Source organism: Camelus ferus, chromosome 23, assembly GCF_009834535.1.
Source record: "Camelus ferus isolate YT-003-E chromosome 23, BCGSAC_Cfer_1.0, whole genome shotgun sequence".
NCBI lineage: Eukaryota > Metazoa > Chordata > Mammalia > Artiodactyla > Camelidae > Camelus > Camelus ferus.
Genome location: NC_045718.1, coordinates 9,647,391 through 9,665,455, shown reverse-complemented (window position 1 = coordinate 9,665,455; position 18,065 = coordinate 9,647,391). Strand labels below are relative to the sequence as shown.

General features: G+C 41.1%; 1 protein-coding gene across 2 annotated transcripts in view; it reads right to left on the bottom strand.

The window, feature by feature from the left end:
- Nucleotides 1-917: 917 nt before the first annotated feature.
- The window catches only part of ASPM (assembly factor for spindle microtubules), a 53,646-nt gene continuing 36,498 nt past the window's right edge, over nt 918-18,065 (bottom strand). Inside the window, exons 19-28 of one of the 2 annotated variants that reach the window (XM_032466791.1) lie at nt 15,804-15,970; nt 14,333-14,429; nt 13,059-13,241; nt 11,665-11,817; nt 10,594-10,785; nt 9,933-10,125; nt 9,650-9,804; nt 8,055-8,231; nt 7,197-7,366; nt 918-3,416 (exon numbers count right to left, since the gene is read on the bottom strand). In XM_032466791.1, the coding sequence (XP_032322682.1) occupies nt 3,314-3,416; nt 7,197-7,366; nt 8,055-8,231; nt 9,650-9,804; nt 9,933-10,125; nt 10,594-10,785; nt 11,665-11,817; nt 13,059-13,241; nt 14,333-14,429; nt 15,804-15,970 (1,590 nt within the window). In that variant the 3' untranslated portion in view covers nt 918-3,313. The remainder of the gene's footprint in view (nt 3,417-7,196; nt 7,367-8,054; nt 8,232-9,649; nt 9,805-9,932; nt 10,126-10,593; nt 10,786-11,664; nt 11,818-13,058; nt 13,242-14,332; nt 14,430-15,803; nt 15,971-18,065) is intronic. The other variant, XM_032466792.1, reaches the window with a different exon arrangement.

Genomic DNA, 18,065 nt, shown 5'->3' with positions numbered 1-18,065 from the left:
GACTGAGGCTGTGTTGGAATGAGGACTGAAGACCTGCACTTGGCTGTCTTCTGAAAAAGCTGACTTCCTGGTCAGCAAGAGGACAAGGGGCTTCACCTCTCCTCCTCAATGGTCCATTTCTGAATGCTTCCAACTCAGACGCTTAGTAACTGCAACAGCAAAGAAGGTGCATGGCTATTATCACGCTCAAATATCAAGTGATGAATTCAGAGTATTAATGTGAAAACATGATAAGACATTATTTAATTATTTCACACTACCCTCTGTGAACTTTGATATTTACCAAAAGGATTTCGTTAACTAGCTTCCTGGTAGTGCACTGGATTCAAAGTCATGCTTATAACTGTAAATGAAAGCAGGATTCCGATCAACACTACGACTGCTGGACCATTTATAATTACACACGACTGCAATAATCTAGCCTGTTGCTCTTAATTCATGTCCTTCTAATATGGATTTCTACTGTTGGGGGACAAGGTAAGTTGAAAACATGAAAACAGATCTGAATATTTAGTTCCTCTCTCAAATGTGTGTACATCCATTTTTCAATGTGGTGAGAACATTGTGAATGAAGGATTATCATTTTAATGTATTTGTATGAAAATATTTCTAGGGAAAACAGAATGAAATTAATTTTCTCTGCTCTTTAAGTTATAAAGAATAAATAGCCACCAAACACATTTGGAGAAGAATTAAATGATGAAAAATCTGCATATAATGAAACTGAAAGGGCAAAGTACCAGTGTAATTCTGCACAAATCCTGCAATGCCACTAGCCAGGAAAAGCATCCCAAGAAAATTCGAAGACCTTCAAAATGTTTGGATATCTCAGATTTGTTAATTTAAGATTTAAATATTCTTAAAACAAGGAATTTTCTACTCTAATTTAATTACCATTTAACAAAGAAAGTCTCTTATTTATTCATTATTTTTTAATTAAAATATAGTTCATGTACAATAGTGTGTTAGTTCCAGGCATACTACATAGTGATGGGGTATTTGCATACACTCATTTGCATAAGTGATCACCACGCAAGTCTAGTAACCATCTGTCCCCAAATTATTACAATATTATTGTTCATATTCCTTACGCTGTATACTACATCCTTATGGCTTATTTATCTTACAGCTGGAGGTTTGCACCTCTTAATCCTCTTCATCTACTTCACACCCCCCACTGGCAACCAATCACTCTTTAGCTTTCTGTATCTGTGAGTCTGTTTTCATTCTGTTTTGTTTTTTAGATTCCACATGAGGTCATACAATATTGGTCTTTCCTTGTCTGACTTAGTTCACTTAGCATAATACCTGCTGGCTTCACCCACATTGTCACAAATGGCAAGATTTCATTTTTTATGGCTGAATAATATTCACATATATGTTTATGTATATTTCATGTTCTCTGTCCATTCATCTACCAGTGGGCACTTAGGCTGCTTCCACATGACGCCTATTGTAAATGCTGCTGCAGTGAACACAGGGGTGCAAATATCTTTTTGAACTACTGTCTTATTTAATAAAACAATACAGTATATCCTTATTTTTATATGTAATAAAACCAGTGAAATATCAGTAAGTTACTTGCCTTTTCTAAGTTTTTCAACAAATGTTGAAAGTGGAGAGAAATTGTACCTCACTTCCTCATCAATACTATAAAATATGTCTCATAATATTTTAAAAATTGTTTCTTGTTTCTCCTTATTTCCTATTGAAATAAAACCTATCGTATTCATCTAATTGCAAATGAAGCCTCTAGCAAGGTCTGCCAGAACTACTTGTTCCCGGGACTCCCGCGTCTCTCCCCTGCTCAGCTCCGGCTGCCTGTTTTCACTTCCATTTGGTGGAAATGGAAACGGCATTTGAGATGAGCTGATGAGCTCCAGCACCAGGCGGCCCACTGGACGCGCACCAGGCATCCTCCTTCTGTGGCCAGTTGATCCCGACATGCGTCAGCCATTGAGGACTGTTGTGAGCAGCACTTGGGTAGGGGGTGCGCTTTTGGATCAGTTGGTTCTGACGTGCATGTGCCCCTGAGGGCCCTCTGCATTTAAGAGAGTGCCTGATTATAGACTGATGAGAGCCCAGACTAGGCAGGCTGACGGCGTGCTTTGTTCTCTGTGCTCTGTGTTGATCTGTGGCTGTCACTCTGCCTGGGGAAATGGGAAATTCTGGTTCCATCCGTGGAACCATCTTGGATGAATTCTGACTGGAAAGCTTTTAGCTATGAGCCTATCACTAAGAAAAAGATACTTTACTGTAACACTGTGTGGCCACAACATTCTTTAGACTCCAGAGAAAACTGGTTAAGGTGAAACTCTTGAAAATTCCACAGTTTATTGGAAGAAAAAAAAGGCAAAAAAGTTACCCCCAAATTTCCAGTTAATTTCAGTATATTAATATGTCAATAAGGTCTTTACATCTATTCTAACCAAATCTCAGACAACTTCCCACTAATTGGGTTTAATCCTTCTTCCAACAAATTAATTAAGTAAGTAGTTAACTGGTCTCTCCATTTCTAACTATTACTGATATCTTTTAAACAGTTAAAAACGGTCTTGGCCCGCATATCGAGACAGACTTTGGGACCCTATCAGATTTCAAACAGCCCTGACATCAGGCTTCTGTGGCCTTGGGCCCACATAATTCACTACAGGTAACAGGGACCCAAAGCTACAGAAAATAACAAGTTGTGTTTCAACACTGAGTCGTTTCCAGGCCCGTGCTGTGTTTCTAGACAAGTTTCCATTATAAGCAATAGCTTGCTCTTCCCAGGTCAGTGGTCACCCCACTCAGTTCAAAGTTGAGGATTTTCAGTATATGAAGGGATAGGTTGAATTCATCTAACTTACCCAAAGGGCTCACCTGCCTGTCTAGGTGATCCCGTCAGTCAGGAGACACAAGGATGTTTTCCAAGATATTGTGGGTTATTATATCCTCTTCTCACTTCTAAGTGAGTTGGCAGAGTCTTACATTTCCAAGATTTATTTTAGATAAATGCCTCAATATACCTACAAAAAAGGAATAAAAAGCTAATCTTTTGCCTTTAGGAATGTGACTATATTCAAACTAATATAATATTTTAAGATGACAGACATGAATAACTGTTGAAATCATTTTATAACATTAGTCTGTTACATGCGTAAAGCTATTAAATAAAAGAAACCAAGGGTGTAAAGTTTATTTGTTATGTATCTTTTTTAAGTTTAATACAAAGTCAGATTTTAAAAGCTGTACAAAGAGAGCAAAAGACACTTTAGGTGCGTGTCACCAGCTTTAAGCTTCTTTCAGTGCCCACTCTGAAACGTCTGCGTCACTAACAGGGGATGCCAAGCGTGTCCATCAGCATCTGAATAGCTTTTAGAGGATTCATGCTTTCTTCCACCTTATCTCTTCTCAAAACCCAGTCTGGCTTCAGTCTGTGAGAAGAATAAAAACCTTGCATTAATCAAGGTCTTCTCTTAATCAAAGAGTTACCTCTACCGTTTTGTCTTAACTGAAACGTGGCTCCTCTGGACACCTCGCCTCCCTCACAATCTCTCATGTTAGGTGGGAGGCTTCGTATTCCTGCCTTTCCCGACTTGGAAACTATTTCTCTCCATCTTCCCTGAAAGATGACCCTGGCTCCTTGGAAGCTGAGGCTATTCGGCTACCAAACTCATGTGTTTGTAAACCTGGTTCTCCTTCTTCTCAACTCTGGTCCCATCCTCTGAACGTCGGCCTCCCGCGGCCAGAAAGGCAGCAACCTCACCTGCCTGTTTTGCCCCCTTTCCTCGGATCACCCTCTGCCCACCCCTTCGCACGCGATCACGAGACAGTCGTCCTCAGGACGTGCACCCGCACCGACAGCGCGGTGTGAGGCTCCCGCGCTCCAGCGCCACATCTGACTCGCCCCGCGCGCGCATCCTCCTCCCACGGCCACCTCCACCCGGCAGATCGCTGCCCTCTTCCCCCTTGTCTCGCCTGGGTCCATCAGCACAATCTCCTCCGCAAACGCCCTTAACTCTATTGTCGCTCTTTTCTACTGAATTCAACCGGGAAGTCCCATGCGGATTCCAAGTGAATCCAAAGCTCTGCCTTCTCCGTTCCTGGACAGATGAACGTGGATAACGAAAAACTACAGAGCCAGGCTGGCTGCTTTGATGCCAATGAGTGAAATTGCCTGGAAACTGCTTCCTCTCTCTTTCCCCAAGTTGACTATTTTATTCCTTCCTTCTTTTCAAAGGTCCTCTCCACATCCTCCCAGATCTGCTTCTGAGCTAGTGTTTACAATCTCCCACTTCACTGAGAAGACAGCAGCCTGCGAGGGGAGCGCCTACGTCTTTCTCACACGGATCCCTACCACTATGTGCAATTTCCATCTTCTTATTCTTTCCTGGGAAAAATCCAAATTTCAATTAATTGGGGAGTGGCCAGAGGCCGGAGTGTGGTATATCCATACAGCAGAACAGCACTCTGGGAGCTGAGAAGAAAATCTAAGCCATGCGCCGACACGGATGAACCTCAAAAGCATTCAGCTAATTAAGAGTCCGTCACAAAGAGCTACATTCTGTTTGACTCTACTCATGCAACAAAGCAGAAAAGGCAAAACTGAAAATACCGAATCATATCAGCAGTTTCCAGAATCTCCGGGTCAGGGGGAGACTGACTGCAAAGGGGCACGAGGGGGCTTTGCTGTGACAGGTGTTGAATCTTGGTGGTAGTGGTTTCACAGCTGAATACATTTGTCAAAACTCGCTGAACTGCACACCTATGAAATGGGGCATTTATGCTGTTGGGAGTTCTATCTCAGAAAACCTAACTGTCAAAGTGGAAAAAGAAAGAATATATTCATTCATGTGTTACAGTTTTAAAAACATAATTAAAATTATAATTATTGAGCCCTTAAATAAAAATCATATTTAGAAATGGTTCCCATTAATAAATTTAAAGCAGATCTACTTTTATCCTGTAAAACATGCATGTGCAACACCAATTTACAACTATTATACAGCTTGTGAGTAATTATAAAGCTAAACTGCTGTATAACCCAGGTCATGAAATAGTGCATTGTCAACACTGTAGGATTTATACCTAGTGGAGAACTGCTGAGTCTCTGAAAGGGAAGGAGAGTGGAAGGGAGAGGGAAGAAGGAAAATTAAATGTGAGTTAACTTAGTTCATCAAAATCAATTAAATCATTGTTAGTAAGTTAAAATTAACTTAATCAATTTGAAACACAATTTTACTGTCTGATTGGAATGTAAAGTCAGAGCTGAAGTTCCAATGTAATAAATTCTGGACAGTAAGTGAATTCACGAATAATAACAAATTTGTACCTTAAATCAATATAATATTTTTAATTTTATAGCATCTAATGAAAGAACGCTGCCAGAGATATCTACAATAGAAGACCACTACTTCATAAAAAAATTTATCAGATATTACACTTGAAAATAGTACAGTGAAAGGAATTTCACTGTATGTAAACTCGTGGGTTTATAACAACAGTAAAGGAATAACTTGCGAGCATCTCACATGGTGTTCCATTTTGGTCCTTGTTAATCTGCAGGCGCCACCAGCCCCCAGTGGCGCCAAATCCACTCTTCACCCTCGGCTAGCCTCACCTCTCAGCAGCGTCCATTCTCTGTGGTGTCTTCCCGTCTGAGGAACGATTCCCTTTCAGGGCTCTTGCCTGGCTCTTTCTCTACTTGATTTTTGAAGAAACAGGGGTTACCCTAGGCTGAGTTTGGGACTTTCTTTTCCATGTATTCCCTTCTTCTGAGGCCGTCACATTCCTCTCCAGGCTTTAAATGTTACCTAATGAGTCCTGAATGTAATGATTCCCCTAAATTAAATCTCTAGGCTGATTCTTCTGTGCAGAACCACAGGCCCGACTTCCTAATGGCTGGTTTGTACTTGCCTCTGATGCATGTCATAGGCCCCTCAGGCTTCCTGGAAGCAAAACCCATGGTCAGCATCCTCACCTTCCCCCAGCCCTTCCCCCGTCCTTCCCTCAACTCTTACTTCTCACAGTTACATCCCAGAGATAATGTGACGTCCCAGCCACCCTGTCTGCAGGCCCCCTGGTTATCCTCCATCCCAGCGGCTAACACAGGCTTTGTTACTTCATCCAGGTGGCTGCCTGTTGACTGTCATTCTCCTGAACTACCGATGCGGCTCCACACTGCACAGTGACACCAAGTCCACGGCCACAGTGGAGCAGCCGCCCCACACGTCTCCACGCTCTGACAGCAAAGGTGCTATCTCTTTGGTTAACCAGCTCCACTAACACCTGTTTTTTTTAAACTTCTAAAGTTACATGTTTTAAGCTAGTTAAAGCCACTGTTACCTCCATAGGTCTGCTGTAAACTGAATGGTTGGCCCCCGGAAGATAAATTCACATCCTAATCCTCAGGACCTGTAGTTTGGTTGGAAAAAGGGTCTTTGCAGCTGAATTTAACTGAAGGATCCCAAGCTACAATCATCCTCGATACCTGGACTGACCTTAAACCCAACAACAAGTGTCCTGACAAGAGACACGGAAGGAGGGGAAGTCTCGTGAAGACTGAGGCAGAGGACGGAGTTCCACAGCAACAAGCCAAGGACGCCGAGTCACCAGAGACAGGATGAGCCAACGAAGAACCCCACCTGAGAGCCCCAGAAAAAGCGAGGCCCCACCGACACCTTGATTTTGAACTTCCGGTTTCAGGAACCGTGGGAGAACAAGCGACTGCTATTTAAGGCTCTAAGCTTGTGCTAATCTGTTACAGCGGCTGCGTCACTAATGCAAGGCCTCACAGAACTTCTCCAGAAGGAGAAATTCCGGGTGTCAGGGTGATCAGGAGAGGAGCTGGAAGCTGACGTTTTGGCCAACGAGGACTTTCGGCACCTCTCTGACAAGGCAGCTTGTCTCACGTGCAGGGAAGGGAACAACATGGCAGAGCTGATAAAAAGCTAGTTATTAGCCTTAGCACGTAACTATTTAATACCAGGAATTTATTGACTAACGACTAAATACTCAAAGCTGCAGGTTATTACTTCATCAACTACTGCGATTGTCTCCTGTTTTTTCACCAAAGGTTCTCCCTTGTTCACATGCGGTCCCTCCATCCTCAAGCGCCCTGTCTTGCTTACAGGAGGTACTCAATGGACGTTTGCCAAGTGGATGAATGAATGAATCGACAGTGACACAAACTGTAGGGTACCTTGACTGCTCACCTTGAAACTGTTCTGGTTCTTACAGGCGTTTCTGGAATGAAGGGAATGCTCATGGAAGAATTCTTCTTTTGGTTACAAAGTATTCTTTCAGTGTTCACTTTATGCTTATGAGCTGTAAGTCTGTAGAGACTATAAATACGGTCAACAACTTTGGACCTACTTCGAACATCCTAAAAAAGAAAGTGTACCTTTAAACTAGTAAGAAGTAAATTTTGTATATCTTCTATGCTAGCAAAATCAATCACAAACACACCATGCAGTAAACTATAAACTTTTAACAATGAAAAGCCAAGCTCTCCAAGTTCAGCAGTTAGATTGGTTTAAATTATGAATGAATTTATAGCAATTATGAAGGCAAATATTCAAAAATTATACACTTAACCCTATACTGAATAAAAAGCCAAACATTAAAGTCAAGATACCTATTATATATATAGTTTCAAGTCATATGAATTTTATGTCTTCAAAGCTTCCAGTTACTCACTGACCTCCGGTTTAGATCACCACATATCTACACCTGCCTCCTTCCTAGTGGTCTCCCCACATCCACACACATGCTCTCCGCAAACCATTCTTCAATCAGCAGCCAAAGTGATACTAAAACTTAAACATATTCCAGTGTTTAAAATCCTTCAGTGGTTTCCCACTGTTCTCAGGATAAAAACCACACGGCCTTTGGTCACCTCTACGCTGACTGTAATGCCTGGAGACAATAACAACTCCAATATCAGCACAAAAAGCAGGTGTGAACACAGACAAAACTCTATTTCAGTTGTGATAATTACTGAAAAAGTATCAAAGTCTTAGACTTAAGAACATGTAAAAATAATCTCAAAGAAAGGAAACATTAACACTCACAGAAGCTCGATTTGTCGTCTTCAATAAAACAGCTAACAAACAGCAAGTTTTCGTGAAAATGCTTCTACTCTTGTCTGCAACTTTGTCACCGGGCTTTTCCTGGTACATCTGCAGAAGCTCCAACAGTGTGTCTATACAGTTTTCCATCTCATAGACTGCCGAAGCCGTTTTCTCATACTGGACGAGAACAGAAGGAAAGTAGAAGTTATAACAAACACAGAAACTCTTAAATAAGCAGCCCAACCAAAATGAAAGCTTACAGCCAAATCCTGGACCACGTGCAGCAGGTACTAAGGACTTCGCGGAACGACTTTCTGACGTTGTTCTCATTTCTGAGCCCATCTTATATGCACCTGCATTTTACTGTTTTTCTTCCCAATCTACTTTAAAGTTCCACAAAAAATGAATCAAATTTGAAATCTCTGAAAATGTGCATCTTGATGTACATAAAAGCAAGCTTAAAGACAAGGCCATTTTAGTGAGAACCTCTCAAAAAAAGGTAACTTATCTGTGATAGTTAATCATAGGGTAAGATTTAATTAGCTACCCTGGAGAGGAAGGTGAGCTTGCTTAAAGTAAAATAAATTTGATGATCGTTAGTCTAGAATATATTTTTCATGCTTCAGTTTCATATTGGAATTTGCATGGTGACAGATAATGCTAATGATACTAAGATAAAAACAACAGAACAATATGAATACGGAACACGTGCCTGGTCTGCGGTTCAGGTGCCTCACGCAGACTGACTCATCTAACCCTCACAGCAACATTGAGAGGTAGGTCCTGTCACTACGCTCACTTCACAGGTAAAGGAAGGGAAGCGGAGAGGCAAAGTAGCCTGTGGTGCGCGGCAGAGCTGGGGCCTGAACCCAGGCAGTCTGGCGTCAGGGTCTGTGCTCTCAGCCACGACTCCTCAAAGAGAAACCCCCAGGTAAAGCCTCTACGTTACGGCTGAGAGGCTGGCGGAGGGGATGAATCTGTCATCTCAGTTCCTCTGCACGCATTATAGTTTAGCACAGATAACTGCCACCCATCCAAGGCCAACAGGCTCACCCCCTCACACCTGGAGTGTTACAGGGTGCCCAGGTTACAGCAGTAGCTTCATCACATTTACCAGACATGATCAGAAGACGTTCTGCTGCTGACTCAGTGCAGTGGGTGCACGGACATCAGCTCTAGGAGGCAGATGAACACGAGCCCCAATCCAGCTCCACCACTTATCACACTGGGCCTCAGGCAAGGGACCTACCTCCCGTAAGGATGACTACTCCTCTATGCAATGAGCAGAGTGATAGGAGCTCCCTTGGAGGATTAATGTGAGGACTAAATTAGATGGTGTGTGAAAAGCACTGCACATGGTTAACAAGTACTCAACATACGTTAGTCATCAGTGCTGGTAACACCATGAAAACAGAAGACGTAGTGTTCCTACGCACAGGCATGTTAACAGAGTATACACGTCCCCCCGAGACTCCTGCACCTAGTAGGTGAATTTGAGCTTGGATGGAAGTTCTAGTGATGAACAAGCACAAACGTAATCCACTGGGTCAGATTTCCTGACCGATGAACATTTCATTATTAAAAAGCAAAACCACCTTGGCGACATTAAGCAAGACTTGCACAGCATATCCGATGACTTCCATACAAGGAACGCTACGATTACAACTTCGGATCAAGACAAATATTTTTGAAATCGCTCCACTCTCGGCCATGTTCTCACAACAAAGTGAAGACAGTCTAGTAACTACCTCTGAAAGGGAAAAACAAGAGATACGTTCAAGGCAGCAAAATGACATCGTATTATCACAATGCGCTTCGTACACTCAAAGGTGAAAATGCACTTCTATCCTGCACAGGACATTGTTCAAACAAACCCACCGAGGTGCTTCAGCGCCTCGAGAATAGCAGAGAGGTACTTGTACGTCAGGAGGTGATGGAGAGCAAGAGCGGTTCTGTGGTACAGCTTGTTTTCCTCCCGAATCTCCCTGTTAACACACTGAAGTCTCTGCCGAATAGCTTTCATTTTTGTGCAGTCATTTTTCTTCCTCCAGGAATACCCTCTCCACAATGCCTTAAAGAGACAACACAGCAATTTTAAGGTTACAACCCCTGACACTGTGAACTTATATCTACATCCACTTCCACAAAGTAAGTATTTTCAGTCAAATTATATGATGTGATCAGATACTTTGCAATTAAAACTTCAAATCGGGTCCTAATAAATAGAAAAATCAATTTTCCTAGGCAGAAATACATATAATATTCCTGTATATAAACTAAAGCAGCATAATTGACCAAGATGTCCCAACCTATTCAAATTGCTAAAATACTTTTACAACTCTCAACATCAACTTCTTCTAGGGAATTTGAAAATAGAGGGCTTAACAATGAAATTATGGTTGCATAGTGTTTATGAATTATTCTATTGGCCAATCTCAGCTCTTTAAAATGTACATGACTGTGTTTTTTAAATGTTAGATATCATGTAGATGAATTGCAGATCACAGTCTTGAACCAGAATCATAATATGTGCAGTTACCTGAATTTTAGTGATTCTGTCATTAAATTTTTCCTGCTTTCTACGGAGGAGAAAACGGCGTACTGCTTTCTGTATTACTGACGCGGCTCTGTTTTGCTGGCTTATACAATTTTGAGATTCATGCTGAATTTTTCTGATGCTATGATATTTCTGAAGACACCTCTTTTGCTGCAGTCTTGCTCGAAACCACCTCTGTTTGAAACATACGAAGTTTTTTTTTTACTTCTGGTTTCTTAAAATATATGTATGTATACATAAATGAAATAAATAGAACACTGTGTTGAGATACTGGCCAACCACCCCCCGCCAGGGCAGGACTTTTCCACTTCACTTGGCACAGCTCCTTCCAGGCCCCAGTGGGTGAGAGAGAGAGAGAGAGAGTGTGTGTGTGTGTGTGTGTGTGTGTGTGTGTGTGTGTGTGAGAGAGAGAGAGAGAGAGAGAGAGAGAGAGAGACAGTGTGCGCGTGTGTGTGTGTGTGTGCGTGAGAGAGAATTTAACACCGCACACCACAGTCCTCATTTCATAATTTATATGTCTTATCAAGCTACGTATCATTCTTCTATTGGTTTTAACTCGATGTTTTATATGTTAGTATGTTAACATATACAAGCAAGATTCTTATCCAGGATACATAAAGAACTCCTGTAATCATAAGAAAAAAGAACTCAACAGGAAAACGAGCAAAGCATATGAAAAAAAATTTTTAAAGCACATCATACACAGAAAAGAATTTGAACAGCCCACACATATGAAAAAGTTTTTTTACAATTGCTAGCAGTCAAAGGAAATCCAAAGCAAAAGTAAGACATAATTTTCTATTCATCAGAATGACAAAAATCTGTCTTCTAATGCCACGTGTTGGCAAGGATATCTAGAGAAACACGCACCCTCAGATGAGCGAATAATCATAGCTTTATCCTTGTACCAAAAAAATTAACTTATTTCTATTCCATCAAATCATCCTAACAGCTACATGGCAAAAGCTAAATATTATATGACCTTATTTATTAAATATCAAATAATTTTAAACAAAAATTACATCATAGCTTTATTGCAAAGGAAAAGCTAACCTGAATACAGATGGCTGAGTTAACCTGTTTATTATTTGCATTCTTCTGAGCCACGTGAAGTTTATATGCTCTCTGAATCCTAAGAGCAGACAGGTGGTAAAAGGCAGCTGCTGTGAAGCAAAGAAGCCTCGTCTTGGTTTTCTCTTCTAAAGTCTAAAAGGGGGAAAAAATTAACAATCAAATATTTGACTCTTAAACAATCAACCAATGTTTATTTTTGTATATCCTCAATACCAAATTATATAAATTAATAATAAGAAATTAACTCTTAATTATTAAAATTATTTCCATTGTAACTCAAAGTAATTATAATTCTTTACTATACAATTTTTTTCTTTTTCTTTTTTACCTCTTTCATGTGCACAATTTGTCACTGATTTATTTCTGATTGCAGAAATTATTCTGAGGGGGGAAGATAATTAGATTTATCTATCTGTCTAGCTAACTAACTAGCTAGTTATGTATTTGGAGGTACTGGGGATTGAACCCAGGACTTCATGCATGCTAAACACGTGTCCAACCACTGGGCTATACCCTTCCCCACTTACAATATTTTCAACTGTGTAACCTTTAAGTCAGAGTATAGAAAGCAAAATTATATTTGAGCAACTTCACTGAAGAATAAAAGCAGTGAATTTAACGAGACTACACAGTAACGCCTGGCTAAGGCTTTGAATGTACTAACTATAGTGGGAGAAGTCTAGGAATATTAAACCCAGAAGAGGTTAGAGTGTTCCAAGCAGAACTGTTGAAGACGGTGATAGTAAAGCAGACAAGCACGCGAGGCGACTTCTCGGGTGTTGGACAGTCGCGCACACGCCTGGCACCAGACTCTTGCTGCGGAAGCTCTCTACGGTGGCTGCTGGCCTTCAGAGTTCCAACTTACACTCAAAAGAACAAAATACGAAAGATTTCTCCTTTACTTCAGTTACTTTGCCTCTGCCACTGCCTCATACATTGGATGCCCCAGGCATCGCCGATTCCCTAGGAGGAATTCTCTCACTGAAGGTGCGGAAGTTACCCCAGGAACGGTCACACCCCCTCAGAAAGCAAAAGGCGACCTGAGTAGCAACCTCCTTCGCATGGAGCCTCCCTCCTGCCCCTTTCAGCTCCCTCGTGAAGATTTATTACACAAGAGAAAGTGTATCTTGCATTTTCAGTGGGCATCTATGGGAAGTGGGCTCATGGAACAGACCTCTCTGGCACCATGACCTTGTGACACGGGGCCCTGCAGAAGCTGAGTGGGTTCAAGTAAGTGGTTATATCAGCTTTGAGATTATCCTCCAAAATCTCACATTTCTTAACACAATTTAACATCAAATATTTTCTCTTCATGAGACTGCGATATTCTACTTAAAAACACTTAGCCTTTTCCTTACTAACCAAGCACGTACCAGTGCTTGTAGAACAAGCGCAGATTTCTTTAATTCAACATATTTCCTCCTTTCACACCTCCCCGCCTTCCTGGCTCGTAGGTATCTTTGTATGGTCAGAGCAGCAGACTTCTGCCGGAAAAAGGCCTGCCTTCCTTTATACCCTCTAAAATTTGCTTGGATCAAACAAGCAGCCTGATGTCTCTATAAGGAAAAATTTGCAAGTGATATTAATAGATAGAAATAATAATTCAACCCACTGAGGTTCTTGAATTTCCTTTTGTAAAATAAGATGGTGTAATTATGATTTTTTTTTCACTTTTAGTTTAAGAATGTCATGTTTCACACACCAGAAAAGGTGGTGGTGTGTGGTTTTGGAATTCATCGAGGTCTAGAGCTAAAAATAAGTTTTGATGAAGGTGCAGACCTGGAGCTTTTCCCCTTTTATCGTCTTGATACTTTTCATTGTGAATGAGAAAAGGACTAATGTCACGACAGGACAAATGCATTTGGTAAAAAGCCAGCTACACTCCAGAGAACGGAATGAGCATCACAAGCAGCTATGAGGGAAGCTGTTTGCAGCTTCGAGAACCACAGCGCGCCCCAGCACATTCTAGATTCTTCAAACTTGTGCCATCCTTACAATCAAATACCAAGACACACAAAGTATCTGAACTGAAACGGAAACTAGGTTTGTTTTACAACATAATACCCCACCTACTAGCTGATTGACCCTGAGCAAGACCCTTCCCCTCTCCAGACCTTGGTTTACTCATCTGTAAAATGGGAATGCTAACTGTAAGTACCTCATAGAGTTATTATGAGGATCCAATTGGTAAATATATAACACAAGGCACAATAATAATAATGCTATATAATCACACATTGTGATTACCTGAGCATCGAAGTTTATAAGTATAATTTTAATTTTTATTTCTTTAATCAAAGACCATAGCTACTATAGCTATTCTAAAAACTGATGTTAAATATTTTAAACAGATCACTAATTGTGGCTTAAAGAGTATATTATTACGTGTTTGACTTACACAGGCATACTTCTACATCTATTAATGACTTTCTCCAAATAAATTATTTATTCTAAAAGTCACTTTGAGAATATTTTATAAATACAGATATATAAACAGAAATACTCACAAATGTATTTTTACGAGTGAATATAATTTTAATTGACTGCAATGATGTATTTAAGATAAATGTATAATTATTGACTTATTTGTTTTCTGTTTTCTAAAGAAGTTCTTTACAAATGAACTGTAGTTTTTTTTAACACCTACTTTCATCATTAAGAATTGTTCACGAGCTGTTCTTCCAGAAAGTATAGCTCTCCATTTTCTCTGAATGATAATTGTGGATGCTCTCATATTCAAAAACCTAAAAAGTGATTATTGGAAAGCAATTTCAAATTACTTTAATTTATTCAGAAAGTATTATTGCCTCCCCCCATATAAATAGTAGAGGAGAAGGAAAAAATAAGAAAGACAATGAGAGAATAAAAAAGTGGAAAAATATAATTTATACTTAAGTTCTAGCAATCAGAATTTTACAAACACACACACATGTTAACACAATGCAAAAGAAGTTTTACAACTGGCAGTAATTACAGTGGTCAGGAAATACTATGTTCCACAATGAAAAAAGATTCTGAACAGGATCAGAAGGAAGCAGGATCATCCAGATGTAGACAAAGCCTAGATAAAGGGGTGGTGTGCAAATGACGGCAGAGCATGAACCCGAGTCCACGCTGCAAGAGTCTGAGCAGACAGGGTGGTCACAGAGGGAGCTTGGGAGGGTGGGCCAGTGTCAGGCAGATGAGAAACGTACGCTCGTTTGAAAGGAAAGATGGGCACCATCAAAAGATCTGAAAAAAAATATTCTGTAAACAGAACTGGAGAAAAATTCATGTTGTGAGGGCTGGAGATTAAACTTTAGGCATCAAAATAGTGGGAAGAGGTAACTGAGAAAGGACAGGCTGTTTGATCTGTTCATGGAAAAAGTGGAAAGATTAACTTAAGTCATGTTGCCACCTTTCTTAGAAAATAAGGCTGTCAATGGGAAAAATTTGGTATTTTGGTTCAGGAAAATTGGATACCGGTCCTTAATAGTGGAGTGTGGCAACTATATTTTTATTTGATAAGCCCTGATTCTATCTATGGAATTGATCAAGAAACTCTTCTAACACTAGGGTGCTCTCCTAAAATGATCTTTAAAATTGTCACTGATACACTAATTCATCAGTTCTGGGGACTGAAGAAAAATTATTACACTATGAAGTCAAAAATAATATAGACAATCTGGCAAGAGCTTCTGAATATGTGTTTAAAAGAAATGGACTAGGAATAGCGAAACAGAATTAACTGAGGCAAGTTGGGGATTAGGTCTGCATCACTAAGCGTAGAGTACAGGGAAGAACACAAAGTGAAAAAAAAAAGTGAGAAACAAGTGTTGCCTATAGCTAAATAAACAAACAAAACAAACCAGTGAAACCAGGGCCCTAATAAGGAAACCAAGATTCACTAGATTATTTTATTTGCTTCCCACGCCTCCATGCCTATACTTACCCTTATGAACCTGCATGAATCAAATCTGATTGAATATTTTTTAAGGCTGTCTTAGGCATATATTCTGTTTCATTAATGGAGAAAACACCAACAAACCAACCATACAAAGTAAGCACAGCAACTATTTAAAAGACACATCAAGGAGAAGTGTCATTCTCTGTACAGACTCGGCTGCCGCACACAGTACCGTCTTCTCTGCAGTCTGGCGTGGACGCAGTCCTGAGCGGTCCGGACGGCGCTCAGAACGGCCAGGTACTCTGTGCGCGCTTTCCGACACCGATACCAGGCTTGAATCTTGCAGGCAGCTTTCACTTTACATAAATACTTCCTGGCTTTATGTCTCCTCCACACAGTCTGTGAAACACAGAAATGTAACAAACATGCAATGAGATGTCAAAATTTTTGTAAATTGCAAAAAAAAAAACAAAAATTAGTTATTGAAAAGAGTTAATGTACGGTTAAGCAAGGTCAACTGCTGGAATGGTCACACCATGACCTTCTGTTAGAAGCACTCCCTCCTGACACAGCGGGGCTCACCAGGTGAACACCTGCTGCTTCACCACACACCCTGTGGCTGGCTGTCCCGCTAAGCTTAATACAACTAGATATTTTAAATTGTCAGATATGCACAGTGTCTGGAAAGCAAGATATGGGCACTGACCTCACCATCTCCACCCCTGTGAAAGAACAGAAGGGAAATGAACACACTGACCACTCTACTTTCAGGGACGGAATCGGAATCCTTCCCACCTCCCTCCCCATCCACCTCAGATGCCTCCTGGGTTTTCTGTCCAGCCTGCTGCAGAGTCCCGAGAGCATCCGTCTCTCTGAGGACCATCAGATTTTCTGATTTTGGCAACCTTGTAGCACCATGATTGAAGGTTTCAGTGACAGCTATAACTTCTTAAGTGCTGAGCACTGTGCTAAGCGCTAGGAGCTCTTACAATAACATGGGTGAGTGATATTATCTCTAAATTAGAGAAGAGAAAATGAAGGCCCAGAGCAGTTGGTCCCCCCCTAAAATAACTTGTTGATGTCCAAGGTTAATAAGTGGCAGAGGTATCTTACTGAATCTTCACAAATATCTTCTGAGATGATTAAGGTCTCTATTTTACAGAAATTAATGTTGAGAAAGAAGAGAATTGTTACCACGTAGCCAGTATGCAAGAGTCAAGATCTGAACCCGAGTCTATTTGACTTCAAAACACCTACAAGAAATACGGCAGCTGCGCCTTCCGTGGGGATCAGGTTCTAGATTTAGTCAACAGGCAAGAATTACATGAGCGGTCAAACGTCTCTTGTGACGTCCTGAACTCACTCAGGGTATTTCTATCTGGCATTTATGTAAACAAACCTGAATACCAACGTACTAGTATTCATAGTGGGAGCCAGATACCAGTATTTTTAACAATTCCAAAGTGATTCCAATGTGTGCTAAAGTTTGAGATTACCGTATATGTTGAAAACTAGATGTGTAACAGGTAATTTTATAATTTAATTACATAAAAAACAGTTGATGTTTCATAGGACTGTTATTTTGGCTTTTCCACCATTTTAGCTGAATCTAACCCTCATTGACACATCCTGTTAACACCTATCAGTCCTTAACTTCCCACAGCATTTGGAATTTGAGTATACCTCTCCTCTACCCTTAGTTTCTTTACACCATAATCTTACAGTTTTCTTTGTTGCCTCTTAATACCATGTGTTGGCTTCTCATCCTTTAAATTGTGACGTTCTTCAGGGCTCCAGTCCTAGGTCCTTATCCTTTACCCGTGTTACACACCCTTCCTACACGGGGACCACCACCACCAGCTCCCACAACTTCAGTCACCAGTGTGTGCCAACAATGCAGAAATCACATCCCCAAACCTGCGCTACTCTCCGAACTCCGGATGAACACACCCAGCTGCCCCACTGGACGTGTGTGCACTGGGTCCTTCAACCTCACACACCCCGAGCTCAACTCTTCACCAGGATCCAAACCTGCTCTCTGCGCCAGTGAACGGCACCATCTGCCAAGTTACTTAGGCCCTAAGTATGGCTCGGTTCCTTGTCAAGCTCCCTGTAACCCTATCCCCCACTCACAATGACCCTCATAATTCCACTGTTGCCTCTACCAGACTGTGGCCTGCTTTCCCCCACTGCAGCGAGCAGCCTCCTAGTGCCCAGGCCTGCTCCCCTTCCAGTCCATCTTCCATGCTCCTGCCTGAGTAATTTCTTAAAAATAAAATATGATTCCACTCTTCTCCTGCTTAAACTCCTCTAGAACTTTTTAGTCCAGAGGGTAAAGACCAAACTTTCTCTGGCCTTACAAAGCTAGGCACACCTCACTCCATCGACTGCAAGCCTGGTGGTACATCACTCCATCGCACGTCCACGCTGTGTCTCATTTTGAGCTCCATGTGATCTCCTAGAGCTGGCACATTCCTTTGATGCATTTCACTTG